The following is a 17,795-nucleotide window of genomic DNA, read 5'->3' on the forward strand; positions in this document are numbered from 1 at the left end:
TAGAAATAATGATTTTTATTTGAAATAATAATTTTCTCCTTCAAACTTTGCTTTCGCCAAAGAATGCTCCATTTGCAGCAATTACAGCATTGCAGACCTTTGGCGTTCTAGCTGTTAATTTGCTGAGGTAATCGGGAGAAATTTCACCCCATGCTTCCAGAAGGCCCTCCCACAAGTTTGATTGGCTGCTCCCAGAACAGCTCTATGGGGTTGAGATCTGGTGACTGCGCTGGCCACTCCATTACAGATAGAATACCAGCTGCCTGCTTCTTCCCTAAATAGTTCTTGCATAATTTGGAGGTGTGCTTTGGGTCATTGTCCTGTTGTAGGATGAAATTGGCTCCAATCAAGCGCTGTCCACAGGGTATGGCATGGCGTTGCAAAATGGAGTGATAGCCTTCCTTATTCAAAATCCCTTTTACCTTGTACAAATCTCCCACTTTACCAGCACCAAAGCAACCCCAGACCATCACATTACCTCCACCATGCTTGACAGATGGCGTCAGGCACTCTTCCAGCATCTTTTCAGTTGTTCTGCGTCTCACAAATGTTCTTCTGTGTGATCCAAACACCTCAAACTTCGATTCGTCTGTCCATAACACTTTTTTCCAATCTTCCTCTGTCCAATGTCTGTGTGCTTTTGCCCATATCAATCTTTTCCTTTTATTAGCCAGTCTCAGATATGGCTTTTTCTGTGCCACTCTGCCCTGAAGGCCAGCATCCCGGAGTTGCCTCTTCACTGTAGACGTTGACACAGGCGTTTTGCGGGTACTATTTAATGAAGCTGCCAGTTGAGGACCTGTGAGGCATCTATTTCTCAAACTAGAGACTAATGTACTTGTCTTGTTGCTCAGTTGTGCAGCGGGGCCTGCCACTTCTCTTTCTACTCTGGTTAGAGCCTGTTTGTGCTGTCCTCTGAAGGGAGTAGTACACACAGTTGTAGGAAATCTTCAGTTTCTTGGCAATTTCTCGCATGGAATAGCCTTCATTTCTAAGAACAAGAATAGACTGTTGAGTATCACATGAAAGCTCTCTTTTTCTAGCCATTTTGAGAGTTTAATCAAACCCACAAATGTAATGCTCCAGATTCTCAACTAGCTCAAAGGAAGGTCAGTTTTATAGCTCCTCTAAACAGCAAAACTGTTTACAGCGGTGCTAACATAATTGCACAAGGGTTTTCAAATCATCCATTAGCCTTCTAACACAGTTAGCAAACACAATGTACCATTAGAACACTGGAGTGATGGTTGCTGGAAATGGGCCTCTATACACCTATGTAGATATTGCATTAAAAACCAGACGTTTGCAGCTAGAATAGTCATTTAGCACATTAACAATGTATAGAGTGTATTTCTGATTAATTTAATGTTATCTTCATTGAAAAAAAACTGTGCTTTTCTTTCAAAAATAAGGAAATTTCTAAGTGATAATAAACTTTTGAACGGTAGTGTACCTCTCTACTTAATTATTTTGTTGACCCTGGGTTAACTGAATAATCAAGTATGGAGGTAGTTAATTTCATAGTAAGATAGTAACCAAGTCAATTTAGATTCTGAAGTGCTCCAGGATCAGAATCAGGTTGTTAGGATATTTCTGTATTCTATCCGCTTTCTATCAAAGCTGTCTGACACGCGAATATCGACAGATTCAAGCCAATGTCCAATGTCATAGGAGACCTCCCTTTTTCTAACGGCTTAGATGCTGCGGTCGCTATTGACCGTGACATTTAAAGGGTTAATCGAGCGGCATCCCTCTCGGTGCAGTAAAGTGTTGGCTGTAACATACAACCGACATGCTCAACTTATTGAGTGGGCTCAGCCTGTGAGCCCGCTCCATATTCACCCGACCTGTTGGGAAGGGGTTAAAACAGATCAACTGAAGCTTCTTGCCCATAATTATGGGTCTTGACGGCAGTGGACAGCTGTCCGCATTTACTGGCCGTGCTCCCAGTATAAAGTATGGGAGCATGGTCCGTAAAATAAAAAAAATAGGACACATCCTATTTTTTTTCGGACACCTTCCCAAAAATATACGGGTAGGTGTCAGTCGGCCATAGAAATGAATGGGTCCGTAATTACGGGCGATTTTATGGTCGTGTGCATGGGGCCTAAGTGTTCACACATGTCGGATACACTGTGGAAAAGTATGCAGCGTATCCAACCTAAAACCTGTAGGGATTTCCGGTCCCCCTCTGGTCTCTGTGCAGTCCAAGTGGCCGCTACAACCTGTGATTGGCTGCAGCAGTCACATTAGATGAAATGTCATTCCAGGAGGCCGGCAGCACAGAGAACAGGCAGGAGAAGAAGAAGCTGTCGCTTCTACAGTCCTAGACTGGTAACACCACGGGTATTACATTGCCACAACTCTGCTGTGTGTGTGTATATATATATATATATACAGGGCCGGCGTTAGGGGGGGGGGGGACTGGGCAATTGCTCAGGGTCCCCTGCCTACTATAGCAGCCATAGTGGCTATGGGGCCCGAGTCATGAGGGGGCCCACGCCGCCTGGCCAATTACATTTATGGCCCGGGCTGCATGGCCCCCTCTCATGCCCGGTGGCGTCGCTAGCATCGGAGGGGACCCTAGTGCTAGCAACTGCTACATTCAATTGTATCTGCATCCTTGGGTGGGGGGGGGCTGTTTGGAACTATACAGGGGGAATGCTATGTGGCGCTATCTACAAGGGGGGCTGTGTGTGTGTGTAGCGCTATCTACAAGGAGGGCTGTGTGTGTGCAGCGCTATCTACAAGGGGGGCTGTGTGTGTGTGGCGCTATCTACAAGGAGGGGCTTTGTGTGTGTGTGTGTGGCGCTTTCTACAAGGTGGGGGCTGTGTGTGTGTGTGGCTATCTACAAGAGGCTGTGTGTGGCGCTATCTAAAGGGAGCACAATCATTGATGGGGCACTTTTATTGTTTTGAACACTAAGGGATAATTAATACCATCTGGGTCACTGTGGATTACAAGCTTGTTTAAAGGGTGGGGTATAGGTGGGGAGGATGCTGGACATGTGAGAAGCCAACACATATGAGTCAGATTCTGCAGAGACAAGTCATGGCTGGAATAAGTTGTGACAGAGGTCTAGGCCGGATGGAGGAAAAAAAAGGGAAAGTGACCGACTCGAATCAGAGAAAACATCACCTGTGAGTCACTGTGTATAACTGTACTGTAATCACTTTTATGGTCTGCAGAGCTCCTGTGTATAACTGGCATCGATCACTATATGGTCACTACATGGTTGGTAAGATTGGTCTTTGTATAGTGGTTTTCATTCAGTAACAGTATGGTGGTATTATTCAGTCACTATATGGTTATGGTGTGGCGGTATTATTCAGTAACAGTATAGGGGTATTATTCAGTCACTATGTGGTTATGGTGTGATGGTATTATTCAGTAACAGTATAGGGGTATTATTCAGTCACTATGTGGTTATGGTGTGGCGGTATTATTTGGACCTTATATTGTGTTATTATTGGTAATATTGGTCTTGTAATAGTGAGTTGTGTTCAGTAACAGTATGCAGGTAATCTGTGAAAAGTACTACGCACACCAATAGGAGTTGATTAGAAGAAAATATTTTTATTCTTATGCCAGTGTGCAACGTAACGTTTCGGTCTAATCCTAGACCTTCATCAAGCACTAGAAGTTAACACATATACATATATTAGCTCCATATAGTACATAAAAAAAGGTGTCAGAGAAAATAAAATGGTATTATGCACAAAATAATGCCTATGGGGTTTTGTATACTATACCGTTTGATTTTCTCTGACACCTTTTTTTGTACTATATGGAGCTAATATACGTACATGTGTTATTAACTTCTAGTGCTTGATGAAGGTTTAGGATTAGCCCGAAATGGCAGAAGAATAAAAATATTTTCTTCTAATCAACTCCTATTGGTGTGCGTAGTACTTCTCCGTTTACAGTGGGTTGTGCCCCTACTTATGGACCCATCGATAAGAAACCTAGTGCTATCTGAACCTATGACACAGTATGAAGGTAATATTTAATCTGGTATAGTGGTATGATTTAACAACTGTGTACGTATATAGATAATTTTTGTGTGTGAGAGGGGGGACATATGCTTTGGAGCTTGCAACATCCCTGGACGCGCTAGAAATCAGCGATGCAGTCCTCTGCTCATCGACTTCTGAAGTGACTGCATTATTTATACAATAATTCAGCATTTAGGGAACCACTGTTAACTTTGTCCAGGGCCACACTGTCTAAAACCTAAAACCGTGTGTGTGTGTATATTATATAATAAATATATACATACATACATATACACACATTATATATGCATTGTAATGCAAATACATGACTGATATGCATCCTACAGCACTAATATTTGGGCTTTTTTTTTTTCTTTTATAGAACAGTATTAGTCACCGATTGTTTCTCAAAACTGAAGCATGCCCTACAACTGGTTGTGCTTTCACACGGACCATAGGAAAAATATAACATGCAAACATTGCAATAGTCCTGGATTCTTTCTAAAATGATTATGACTTTGGGTCTATTAACATATTTAGAGTGTATGTTCAGTTTAATACTCCTGGCCCATACACTGAACGGGTTCATAAATCCCTATAGAAACGATGGATGTCAAGTGTTTTTGGCAGCCACTGGGAAGGTATACGTTAGTATATACATGCTTCGCTTTCCTATTCAGTCATTCACTGGATCCACTTGCCTTGATCAGAACAGAGTTTAGAAAACTGCTCAGGAGTCGCTATCAGCCGAGCTGTCAGTGCAGCTTACTGACCGATTCGGCTCAGAATGGCCGAGAAAGTAGATGCACACGTTAAAAGCAGTGAATTTAGTTTTTTTTTGTTTGTTTTTGTTTTTTTAAACGTAAATTACAAAAGTTATAAAAATGCATTTGATTAAAAAACAAACAAACCCCCCCCCCAAAGTCTTTAAAAATACTTATTTCCCCAATTATATGAAATATTTTTTTTTTCTTATAAGTGAATGCGCAGAGATGTGGTTCTTGAAATGGATGATCTTGACCAAATCTGCATTGATTGGGAAGAAGCAGTGGAAGCGGACTAAGGGTACCATCCTTGCGGCCGACGTTGGAGCAATGATTGGCTATGCATAGGGACAGGCGCTCGTTCCTCCCATCGCTTGTTCCTATACATTATCATCATGTTGGCAGCGCATCTCCCTGATTACACAGAGAGATGTGCTGCCGACAAGGATTATTTTTAATTCTGCATAAAAGAGCAGATCAGCAGATAAACGAGCGTTTGCTAATTGGTCGGCTGATCGCTGCCCTTATTACACAGGGCAATGTTCGGGAACGAGTGTTCATATGAACGGTCGTTTCCCCGATCATTGGTCCGTGTAACAGGGCCTTAATTATACCTTTTCTTCTGTTTACATGGCAGTAAATATAAGAGAATTCTTTGACAGATGATCATTATCGTTCTGAAAAATTTCTTGTGTAAACAGTAGGTTATTTATTTATATAGATCCAAACTTTTTATAAAAGGAATTGATTTTTGTTATTATTTAGAGACATCGTGTGGACAGAGAAGGACATTGCACCTGACTGGGAAGGAGATTTCTTTTCGCTCTCTTAAAACAATCAAGAAATGGCCATTGCATCTATATAACCGTCTTATTCCATCTCTCACAGTATTAATGCCGTATATCAATGTGTTATTTTGTGGTTTAAACTGCAAAACTGTCAACCCCTGTACTGCAGTTATGTAGCATGGATGGGTCTTGCCGAAAACTTCTCTGGGGAGATTCATGAAAATGGTCTAATAGCAAAATGGTCTGTCACCCAGCTACCAATCACAGAGAAGCTTTTAAATTTTCAAGAGCACTATAAGGGTATGTTCACACGGTCTATTTTCGGGCCGTAAACGGACGAAAAATCGGAAGCAGAACGCCTCCGAACATCTGCCCATTGATTTCAATGGGAAAAATGGTGTTCTGTTCCTGCCGCGAAAAACGCGAGTGGCTTAAAAAAAGTCTGAAAATCAGGAGCCGTTTTCCCTTGAAAACAGCTCCGTATTTTCAGAAGTTTTTGAGTTTGCATGTGAACATAGCTTAAGAAATTAAAGCTGCGCTGCGATTGTTTGCAATGGGATATGCGGTGTTTAAGTCGTACAGCATGAGTGGCCAAAACTTTTATCGGCAGTATTGTGGCCAGTATTTTGCTTCCGTATTAGGAAGCCAAAACCGGGAGTGTGTCCAAAACACAGAAGAGGTGTAAATCTTTCCACTACTGGTTTTGGCTTCCAAACACTGACCAAAATACTGCCGTGTGAAAGTGACCTTAGTAGTTAGTGATAAACACAGTTATTATACTTGCTCCTCTGCCTTGCTCTCTAATATTGTTTGTCTATTAGCCATAAGGGCATGTGTCGGACTCGCACCAAAAAAATAGCGCTGGTCAAGACTCACCATGATTAAACCATACCTCCCAACCGTCCCGGACTCAGCGGGACAGTCACAGATTCCAGAAAGTGTCCTGCTGTCCTGGTGCTATGTCTCGGTATCAACTGTCATCCTCAGGATGCAGATACAATTAAACCCAAAGCTGAAGCAACAAACCATCAGCTCCCTGCTGCAGCATTAGTACAGAGCGGAGGAGCAGAGGGTGCTCCTCCACACGTAAAAGACTCCCCGGGCACAATGCTACTTTAAGCGCTGAGCCCGGGGGAAGCCCTTGACGTCACTGTCCATATCAGGGGCTCCTCCTGGAGTGGACTTCCCGGCCACAGCGTGGCTGATCCTCTGGCAGGGGCTTCCGCTCCTAGAGGGAGCCCCAATGGCACTATCTACATGGTTACTGTAGCACTATCTACATGGGCACTGTGTGTGGCACTATATACGGATGAAGCAGTCTTTATTTTGACTGATAACTTACTGCAGCGTGATAAGCTCACAAAAGCCATTCAAAACTCATTGAAAAAGTCAAGATAAAAGAACTTGCCACTGTGTATTTAATGCGTTAGAAGTCAAGCTAAAGACGGCTACATCTGTACATGGGCATTGTGGGTGGCACTATATACATGGGCATTGTGGGAGGCACTATATATGTGGGCACTGGCACCAAGGGGTATTATACTGTATGGGGCAGCTAAGGGGGCGTTAAAATGTATGGGGCAGCTGTGGGGACATTATACCGTATGAGGCATCTGTGTAGGCATTCTGTATGGGGGCATCTGTGTGGACATTATACTGTATTGGGCAACTATGGGTGTATTATACTGTATGGGGCACTATGCTGTATGGGAGAATTTGTGTGGGCATTATACTGTATGGGGGCATCTGTGTGGGCATTATACTGTATGGGACCGCTATGGGTGCATTATACTGTATGGGAGAATTTGTGTGGACATTATACTGTATGGGGGCTTCTGTGATGGCTTTATACTGTATGGGGGCAGCTATTTGGAATTATACTGTGTGGGAGGCACTATACTTTGGGGGGGCACTATGGGGCATTATACTGTGGGGGGGCACGATGGGGAATTATACTGTGTGGGAGGCACTATGGGGCATTATACTGTGGGGGGGGGCACTATGGGATCATGATACGGTGTGGGCTGAACTGGGTGTGTATGGGTGGGGTTTGGACGGGGTTAAAGGCGTGGTTTAAAAGGAAAAAAATTGCCGCGCTATGCATCGGTTGTCCCTCTTTGTGATACTTGAAGCACAATGTGGCCGTTTTCACACTGATGTGTTTATGCCAGCGATAGGACAGCTTGGTGGCCTACCATCAAGATCTACTAGTCACTGCTGTGATCTACTGTTTGGCCACCACTGTCATAGAGTGTATGAACCCCAACCTTACAAGACTAGGCCCCAAGTTATACACAACACAAATATTAATCAGCCAATATCCAGGTACTTGGTAACAGAGTTTATTGTTACATGATTAACAAAATAAAAGGCACATAACATTAATTTGGTGTCAACAATGGTGAAAGGGAGAAGGCCTTGAACTCACCCGCTTCCAGAGTAGTTTGCTCTGCAGTTCTCTGGTAGACGGGTGAAGCGACACCTGCAGCCCCTGGCTCCAGGGGACCTTGCGGCATTTAAGTGTTCAGGTCTAGAGATTAACGCAAGAAATGTACCTGAGTAACTAAACAAGGACAAATCTTAGTCTTCTCAATATACATCTGTTTGTCAATGGTAGCTCATTGCAGTTCTTGAAGTAATGGCAGTAAAGCTGCAATATTCTGCGGCACAGAATGCAGACATGGAAGTCCTAATCATCTTGTCTTAATATTCAGTAGCTGTCCCGCCTTTCCATGGCACACAGTCCAAACCCTGCACTTTTATATCCAAAGTCATCTGCTTAAAGTAAAAGTTGAACCACAATAATAAAAACGGTGAGCGTGTCTGGACCGGAGGACCGGTCTGTGGGACACGAGTTTCTACAGTAATTTACCCTCCTATTTTACATTGCACAGAACTAAGCACGCGGCTTATATATCAGCAGACCATGGAAAGTTAAGTGTTTATTTTGCAGCAGACACTTTATTTAAGGCTCCCACGTGTGCTGAATGCAGAACCCTGTAAGGCCAACAGCACGGTTCTAAAAGGCAGTAACCTGGCATGTATGGGCATCATATACAACCCCAAGATCAACAGAGCGTAACGGTCCATTCACACATTTAGGTTCTAACCGCACCTCAACCTCATCGAAAAATAACGCTTCCGAAAACCACGTGATTTTACTGCGATTTGATGCGTTTTTTTTCAATGCAGTTACGGTAAGACTGTACGTGCTTTCCAGATGCAGTTCTAACCGCAACCTCAACGTGTGAATGAACCCGAACAGACAACCTGCGCAGAATCTGTAGAGCGGATATTTCTGCATCAAATTGTACTAAATGATTTACGTTATAGAAAACACAAACTCCAGTCATTACATAACTTTACACGGAAACCTCTACAGGCCACCAAAGATGATCAGATGTAGAATAATATCTTCTATAACAGGTTTCATTTCCAGCTAAGGGCGTATTTTTGCTGCGATTTTTGAAAAGGCAGTAAAAATGACTAAACGTAAATTCACCTTAAATCTTCCCTACACTGGGTGGAGCTTCAATGTCACATGACTAGGCACCTGACAACTATGTAGGAAATGGTAATTACCAAATAGCTTGTCCTGGTGTGGGAAAAAATGTGTCATGGAGAGAAGAGCCACAAGCTGCTATAGTGTAGAAACCCTCCTGTAACAGTAAATACAGGGAGCATGAAGTCATGACCGCGTACAGATGGAGAATACATACAAGCACAGATATTTATGTTTGACTGGAGTTTTTTTTTTTACGACAACCTCTACCAAAATAAATAAAATAATTAAAAAACGGAGCGTGGAAAACTAAGTCCAATTTTTAAATGAAAAAGGAAAAAGTGACCCTCTATTGAGCGGTGGCCCAGACAATTTTCAGTCTGCCCCTGCCTGAGAGCGTATTTCAGGGTCTACTGCTGTATGGGCATTGGTTTCAGCATGATGGTGGATCTTCGGTTTTATGTACGCATTCAGTTATGGATATAACCACAAGATCGGACAGAACTGCTGCAGAAGATACACTCCAAATTACAATATCCCAGAGAATCTCTTTAAAATCAATCTATTTCCAGATCGCTTTCCTATGTATTATGTAAAAAGACTTTGCTGAATTTATAGATAGATTTCTGTAGAGGATTGTGGTTATACAGGCAGATTTACCGAATGTTTAGTCCCTACAAAGCAACAACACTTAACCTTCCATGGGAGAAATCGAAAAACGTGACTAGTTATTCTCCTTATTAAACATCTCTTCAGTATTGTAGTGTACACTTCGCTGCCGATCTCCTTACATCACTTTATTGTAATATCCTAGAGGGACTTAAAGGGGAAATGCAGTCTAAATGATCTCGGATACCATGGATTTCCGAAATAAAAAAGGGCTTTACACGCCGTGCAAACCCATTTGACGCTTACAAATCAGTGATTTTGCTTCGAATATCGTGTCAGGTTCTCAGTAACAAATCTCTGAGCAGCGCCAAAGGAGTTTTATTGCTCTCTAGAACCCTTGATCAGTGTTAGGCCTTATTCAGACATACGTGAATCTCGTCCGTGTGACAGCGTTTTGGTTTTTTTTAACGGCCGTCACACGGACGCATGCATTTCGATGGGACTGTTCACATGGCCGTTGTTTTAATGGACCGTGTGAAGAACCCGTGAAAAAACACGACATGTCCTATTTTCGTCCGTTTTCATAAATCCCTCAATAGACTCGAGTCTATGCGGGATCCGTGAAAACAGGTCCCGCACGGGTGCGACTCGGTCTGTTTTTCCCGTCCGAGTTTGCAGTTATTCGTCTGCATCAGGCCTCAGTCTGGAGGTCAGACTTGTAGATCATAAGGATTTCCCCCTTAAATACCTCTTTGAAAATAAAAGGCGTGAAAATGCAGCAAGTCCAGAAATTCCGGTAAAGCACATGACAGAAGTATACAATAAATTTGCCTACCTGTCCCTGAATGTACTGCACGGAAGGGCACAGACAGACACTAACACATTACCTCATCGAATATGGACGTGACAGCGTCAGGCAATGGATACAATCAGGACTATCTACATGAAATCACATTTGGTTATTTGTTCTAAAGAATAGGACTGATATGTAAACATGACATCTGCAGAGTTGAGACGCTCTGCAGGAATATCAAAGGCTGTACAGATTAACTAGAAAGGGTTTTCAAATAATGTTACCCAAGCAGGGTACACCCATTCATGTAGGTGCCATCAGTGACATTTACCTATGGCAACAGAAACCGAAGCTGCAGGTGTTTGCAGAATACAGGCTGTCTGGCATTGCAGCTCATCCTCATTTGAGTGACTGGTGTGGAGCTGCAATACCAGATCCAACCAACTAAATTCAAAGGCACTACATTTTACAATAAAGGGGGGCAATTTGCACTTGATAAAAGTGGGAAAAGCCGGCAAGAACTGGAAGGGATGCCCATAGCAACCATTGTTTTCCTTTTCAGACCCGCTTTAAAAAATGAAAGCCGACTTCCGATGGTTGCTATGGGCACAAGTATCCATACATGGTTGTTATGGGCACAAGTATCCATACATGAGGCCTTATATGTCAGAAGGCACTAACTAAGAGGAAGAATAGGCAGTCCAGATTTTATACTCTACTGAATTGGTGTCATATTTTGGATCGTGTTGGAGAGTTAATATTATTATCATTGCAAAACATTGAAGATTAACAATCACAGGCGCAATTCGGGTGTATTCACACGTTGAGGCCTTTTTTTTGCCGCAATATGACTGCAACATGTGAATAACCGTCTAATCCTGATCCTCCAGAACATTATTGATAAGTGCACTTTACTGGTGAATGGCTGCAAACGATGACAGAAGGAGAAGGATTTGTCCACTGTGGATCCCTATGGAAACCAAGCCTCTTTGGTGGAACGATCATCTATAGATTTTTGTGAAAATGTAAGGGTGGAGGAGGACGGCCCTAATAATAGACATAACGCTAATGCATTCCCATTATGTTTGATTATTGATAATTATATATAAAATAAAATTAATTCCAAGATTTTGAACAATCTAAAAATTCAAATTCATAGGTTTGACACAATAATATTTCCTTATATGCTCTGATATAAAATCTGAAAATTCTCACCAAGTGATTTCCTAATAGGAGCACACACTTCTGCCATGTTAAATCTGCATCTGTTTTATATGCAAATATAAAAGTCTGTTGTACGGGCAGAACCGACGTTTCCATATAATACACGCTTGTCCATTTATTTGGCGAGTTAGGCTGCATTCATAAGAAAACCATGATAAAACCGTAATGTCTGAACGCAGCCATATAGATCTGCATTTAAGTGCCGTGAATAAAATCTCAAACCCTTAACAAATCAAAAAGTTTGGCTGAATGACTATATTTTACAATGTAGTGTCTCTTCAGCCGCATACATGTCCACTGAGGTTTTAAAATTCCTAACAGTAAAAGTTTGTCAACATACAAAAATAAGCCCTGACTGGTATGAGAAGAACATAAAATTCATAGATTAAAAATGCAGTTAAGAAATAAAATCTAAAACCTTAAAGTCAACGTCCACCTTTTATCATTATGTCCAAAATTCTGTGCTGAACAATGTTTTAAAATACATCATTTTAAAAGTTGTCAGATTTTTGGTTTTTCAGCTAGACCTTAAAATTCCCTCCATAGACCATAGCAATGATAGCAGCCACCACTAGAGGGAGCCTAGGGGCCATTGTATACGGTTTATAAAATAATAAAACAATATGCAGTAAGCTCATTGGCTCCCTCTAGTGATGTCTGTAGGTATCCAGGAGCTTATCATAGAGCTATGGTCTATGCCGGGAACTTGGTACTCTGTATCAGAAATAGGGATGTCACGATACCAGAATTTGGACTTCGTTACCGATACTTCGTTTAGTATTGCAATTTCGATATCAATTTCGATACTTTGCCAACAGTAATAAAAAGAAAAGTTCTTCCGTTTTCTGATGTGAGGCGCGACGTGTGATGAATTTTGAATGCGCCTCACATTAATAGTAATTAATCCCATCATGTTTCTCAGTCATAATGGGTTAATGTGTGAGGTACATGATGGGGTTAATTACTATTAATGTGAGGAACATGGAGGTTAAATTCATCGCACCTCGCGCCTCACATTAATAAGTGATAGAAAGCAGTTTTTATTTTTTTACAGCGTACACATCATAAATGATGCAAAAAAATAGTTGTGCAGGTTATTACGGCCGCGCCAATAACCAATATGTGAATATTTTATGTATTGAGACTTATTTTAATTTTTATTGTAAAAAAGGTGTATGTGTATTTTTTTAAAATTTAATATTACTTTGTTTTTACTTTATTTTTAAACTTTAATGTATTGGCATATATCTATATACTATATATATTTATATGCCAGTACATTAGCCTGTGTATGGATAGTACACAGGCAGTTGTTAGGACATACCTAGTGTATGCCCTAACAACAGCAAATATGGTCAGACAGCCCTGGGGTCCTTCAATGGACCCTGGGCTGTCTGCCCATATATGGTATGTCCCTCAATCGCGTCACAGGAATTTCCTGTGATGCGATCCATTGGCATCCCCCCTTCTCATTTTCCCCTGAATGCTGCAGTCAGCTTTGATCGCAGCGGCGGCGATGAGAGGTTTCTCTGATCTCCACCGTTATAGAGCGGGGCTGCGGCTGTGTAATACAACCATTGCCCCGCTCCTGACATTAAGTGCGCCCGCGGTCAGCATGAGGTGATGCGGCCGGCGCTGCACTGATGAGCGGCGGCGCAGACACTGAAGCCAGAACATGGGGGTGTTTTGCAGTGCGCCCGCCATGTTGTCTTCAGTGCCGCCGCTCATTAGTGCATCGCATCATCCTGACAGCGCGCACATGTCAGGAGCACAGCAATGACTATTACACAGCCGCAGGCCCGCTCTCATACATTCATGTGTTACTATACTTAGCTGTGCGGCTGCGCAGCTAAGTATCGAAATACAGGAAATAGCGGTATCGAACCGTTTGGGGATGCACAGTATCGAAGTTTCGATGCATTGTGCATCCCTAATCAAAAACACACAGCTCCAGGTGCTATAACCATATAAAAAGAAATTAATCAGCAGCAGAGAATTTTGGACCTATTTAGGTTACAAAAAACAAAAGTGTGTTCAAGGGTGGACATTCACTTTAAAGCCTTGTTCACACAGTGCAGATTTTGCACGTATTTTTTAAGCCTAAACCAGAAACGGAACCAAAACTAAAGAAATATATAAAGGAAGGCCCTAAAAGGTGTCTCCTCTTTTGGATCCTATTCTGGTTTTGGCTTGAAAAATGCATGTAAAATCTGCATCGTGTGAACAAGGCCTAAGGATACACCGGTTAACTTAAGCTAGGACCTTTTTAATGGAGAAGCACAGGGTTTCCCTCACAAACACTAGTAAGCCCCTGAATGCCACAGATATTGTTAATAAAACTGAAATAGCCCCATTCTTGGGATCGGTGGGGTGGCATTGGCTGGTTCCTTACCAATCATAAGTCCCATCTACATGTCATAGAACACTTGTGAGAAAACCTAATTAAAAGGCGGCCATAACCCTTTCGACCCCCATACATATGCATGCGTGTGTTCCCAATGGGGAATAAGCCGCTGCCAGCTTATCTCACTGAGAAGAAAAGAATTGGGTCTGTTGAAATCCATCAGCCCAATCCTTCTTTCCCCTGACATCTGCTGTCGCGGGAGAGTCAGGACGTCCCCATACACATTAGATGGTTGTCCAGTCCACCAAAAATGGCGGGCCTGCCTGACATTTATCGAAAGTCTATGGCCATCCTTTATAGTAGCTCTGTCTAATAGAGTGTCAAGTGTGGGACCCCCCCCCCCATCCTCTATGACATCCATATACCTTAATAGGATATATGGACAGTGTTTGAGTAGGGACAACCCCTTTAAGGTGACAGGAGCTTATAATGCTAAATATAAAAATACAGTGAAAAATCTCCAAAAGACCATCCCTTTATCAAGACCAGATTTTTAATTCCCCCATATGTAATGAATATTGGCTACTTCTTTCAGAGGGCCACCCTTCCAGAAGACCCTTTTTCAATGCAATTTTGGGTGGTCGTCTCAAAGAGGTTTCACTATATTTAGTCCTGCAGATAAAATATTTGAGGACAAAACCTGCCTCTATATTTTATGTTCCCCTTCTAAGAGCACAGAGGATTCCCTACGTAGCTGGCCTGTAGAATCATGGTAACTCGCTACGTAACTGTACTTTGACATCACTTACCTTGTTTCTGCTACCCAAATGGCTAGTATTTCCCAATATATGGAATCTGCATATAATTAACAAACAACCCCAAGCAATCTGCTGTAAAAACACATCTGCGATTCAGCAACGAAATGTCACATGACGACTGTAAAGATGCCTGATAAAGACAATGTAGTGTATCTTAGTAAGAAGAATAGACCGTGTGCCCATCGCAGTATGGTCAATAGTGACGTCAGCCAGGCTGATCTAACAGCTACAGGAATCTGCTATCCCTTGGTTCACAAAGCCGGATACGATGGAACAGCAGGCAGTGCTGTGTACATTATTCATCTTAAATTCCGCACATTAAGTTGTAAACTCCTCAACTAAGAAAAACGCTTCGACGATGCATTTCTTAATGTTACCTTGTGAACCTGCAAAACTTTAGCAAGCCAAAGTTGAGCCAGGATCAAAGACAACTCTCTGAAAGGTCCATGTGACTGCATAGAACAATACCTGAAAGAGATAGAAGTAAAAGCAATCAAAGTTCTATATAGGTGGTGCAAAAACATCACATGTAAGAGGCACGTGAAGCCAGCCCTCCAACCGACACTGTTTCATGGGGCAATGAGAAGAAGCCAGTGCCGTACCTACAGTACATGGAGAAAACAGTCACTCCTAGAATATTGGACTGGGATTCTCCTCGGTCATCAAACATCTAATTCATACAAAATCTATCAACCAGGTGCCTCCTTGCCACACGCTAGATCCCAGAGAGGTCACCATTCAGATACGGACTACTGGAAGACCATGAAGAGGCGGCATCGCTGGTTATAATTAGTGTTGACGTATGCTGCAAAGAAACCAAATCCTCAAGTTCAATGAAGAAGACATCAGCAGCATTTCAAATCGAGGGGAAGACTTGCAGATTTTTCCATGAAGCAATACAAATGGCCATCACTTTGATCACACGGCTATTTGGGTTATCTGTAAAGCATTGCCACTTCTTAGCTATGTGAGTCGTTCCTGGGTCTCCTCCTCATCTTGTGGGCAGCAGCTGCTCGGACTGCTCATAGTTCTTCCTCTGTAGGGTGTCCGTCCAGCACCAGGCTGGTCTCCAGGTTCGGAGCATGTTCCTCGGCGTTCTTCATGTGATGCAGGAGTATGAAAGGCTGGAAGGCAACTGAGCAATAAGGCCTCATCTGTGATGAATTTCGAGCAACACTGAAATGCCATGGACAGGTAAGGTATGGATGGGCACAGCCTTTTCCAAATGAGTAAAAATCATAGTAGTAAAATATGGAAAGGGTTCCTCAGTAATATTTGGTTACACAAATAGAACAGGACAGGGAGAATGCTCAGACAAGGAGCACCAGGGAAAACCCCACCCTGCTGGCACTGAAATGGTGAACCTCGGAACGGTATAATATATACACCACACAGTGAGCGGTAGGGTGCGTGATCATGAACATGTCTGTTAGTGCTTGAAGCCCTTACACGTTTTGTGTGTTGAGGTTCTTGATTTGACCTGATGGGATCTGACGATTAGTGCTTTAGCCACTTGATGTATGTGTACTAAAAAAAAAAAAAAAAAAAAAATAAAAAAAAGTCCCTAAACACCCTTTACCGACTTTTAAAAACAAATATATATACGTATATATATTTTTTTAATTATCCATATCCGCCCGTTCTGTGCTGGGGCTTAGTTATTCTTCTCAGTCTTTGGGGCTGAGGCATCCCATTAGTTAGTTCTAGGTTTAATAGAGTAGATCCATCATCTGCTGGCTGCTTGCGACTGTGGTGACATGATGACATGTGAATGTAGAATCTGACTATGGCCGTCTGTCCTTTGGCTAGCCATCTGCGTGAGCACTGAAGTGGCCATGTGTTCGGCTGGTGAGCGGAGCCCATTAGGGGAGGCAGAGGACAATGAACTGTGCTGGGAGACTGGGGCGGGAGAGCCTCTGCTATCACAGCTGTCTTTGAGGTTTTCTGCGCAAAAGAAATAAAAAAAAAAGTAGAATAAAGTCCAGTACGTACAGAAGGAAAATGCCTGTATGCTGATCATTGACGCATTTGTTGTGGAAGATGAAAGACAACCGCACACACGTGATATAAAACACCTGAGCTATTATTGCACCCAGAACATCTTTTAGTAATTTCATTGTTAAAAGAAGAACAAGTACAACATGTGTTTTGCAGGCAGAAAGATAAAAGGATTTATATTTAAAGAGGCTCTGTCACCACATTATAAGTGCCCTATATTGTACATGATGTGATCGGCGCTGTAATGTAGATCACAGCAGTGTTTTTTATTTAGAAAAACAATCATTTTTGACGGAGTTATGACCTATTTTAGATTTATGCTAATGAGTTTCTCAATGGACAACTGGGCGTGTTTTACTATATGACCAAGTGGGCGTTGTACAGAGGAGTGTATGACGCTGACCAATCAGTGATCAATCAGCATCATACACTTCTCTCCATTCATTTACACAGCACATCGCCACATAAACACACTGTAACGTTACTGCAGTGTCCTGACAATGAATATACATTACCTCCAGCCAGGACGTGATGTGTATTCATTCTCCTGACCACTTCTGTAGTGTCTCTGTGATTTACAGCAGAGCAGGCGTAGTCTCGCGAGATTGCACTGTAAACGGTCATTCACAGCGAGATCTCTCTGTGCTGTGCTGTAAATCACACAGACGCTACAGAAGTGGTCAGGAGAATGAATACACGTCACGTCCTGGCTGGAGGTAATGTATATTCATTGTCAGGACACGGCAGTAATGTTATAGTGTGTTTATGTGGCTGCACATAGCGATATAGCTATATCGCTATCAGTTGTGTAAATGAATGGAGAGAAGTGTATGATGCTGATTGGTCACTGATTGGTCAGCGTCATACACTTCACTCCACAACGCCCACTTGGTCATAGAATAAAACACGCCCAGTTGTCCATTGAGAAACTCATTAGCATAAAGCTAAAATAGGTCATA

The 17,795-nt window shown here is 42.3% G+C and overlaps 1 protein-coding gene across 2 annotated transcripts in view; it reads right to left on the bottom strand.

Moving 5' to 3' along the window:
* Positions 1-7,874: 7,874 nt before the first annotated feature.
* ATF7 (activating transcription factor 7) overlaps positions 7,875-17,795 on the bottom strand; it is an 87,907-nt gene continuing 77,986 nt past the window's right edge. For both annotated transcript variants that reach the window (XM_075851869.1, XM_075851870.1), the window contains exon 12: positions 7,875-16,782. In XM_075851869.1, coding sequence (XP_075707984.1) covers positions 16,565-16,782 — 218 coding nt within the window. In that variant the 3' untranslated portion in view covers positions 7,875-16,564. The remainder of the gene's footprint in view (positions 16,783-17,795) is intronic.

This window comes from Rhinoderma darwinii, chromosome 2, assembly GCF_050947455.1.
Source record: "Rhinoderma darwinii isolate aRhiDar2 chromosome 2, aRhiDar2.hap1, whole genome shotgun sequence".
Taxonomy (NCBI): Eukaryota; Metazoa; Chordata; class Amphibia; order Anura; family Rhinodermatidae; genus Rhinoderma; species Rhinoderma darwinii.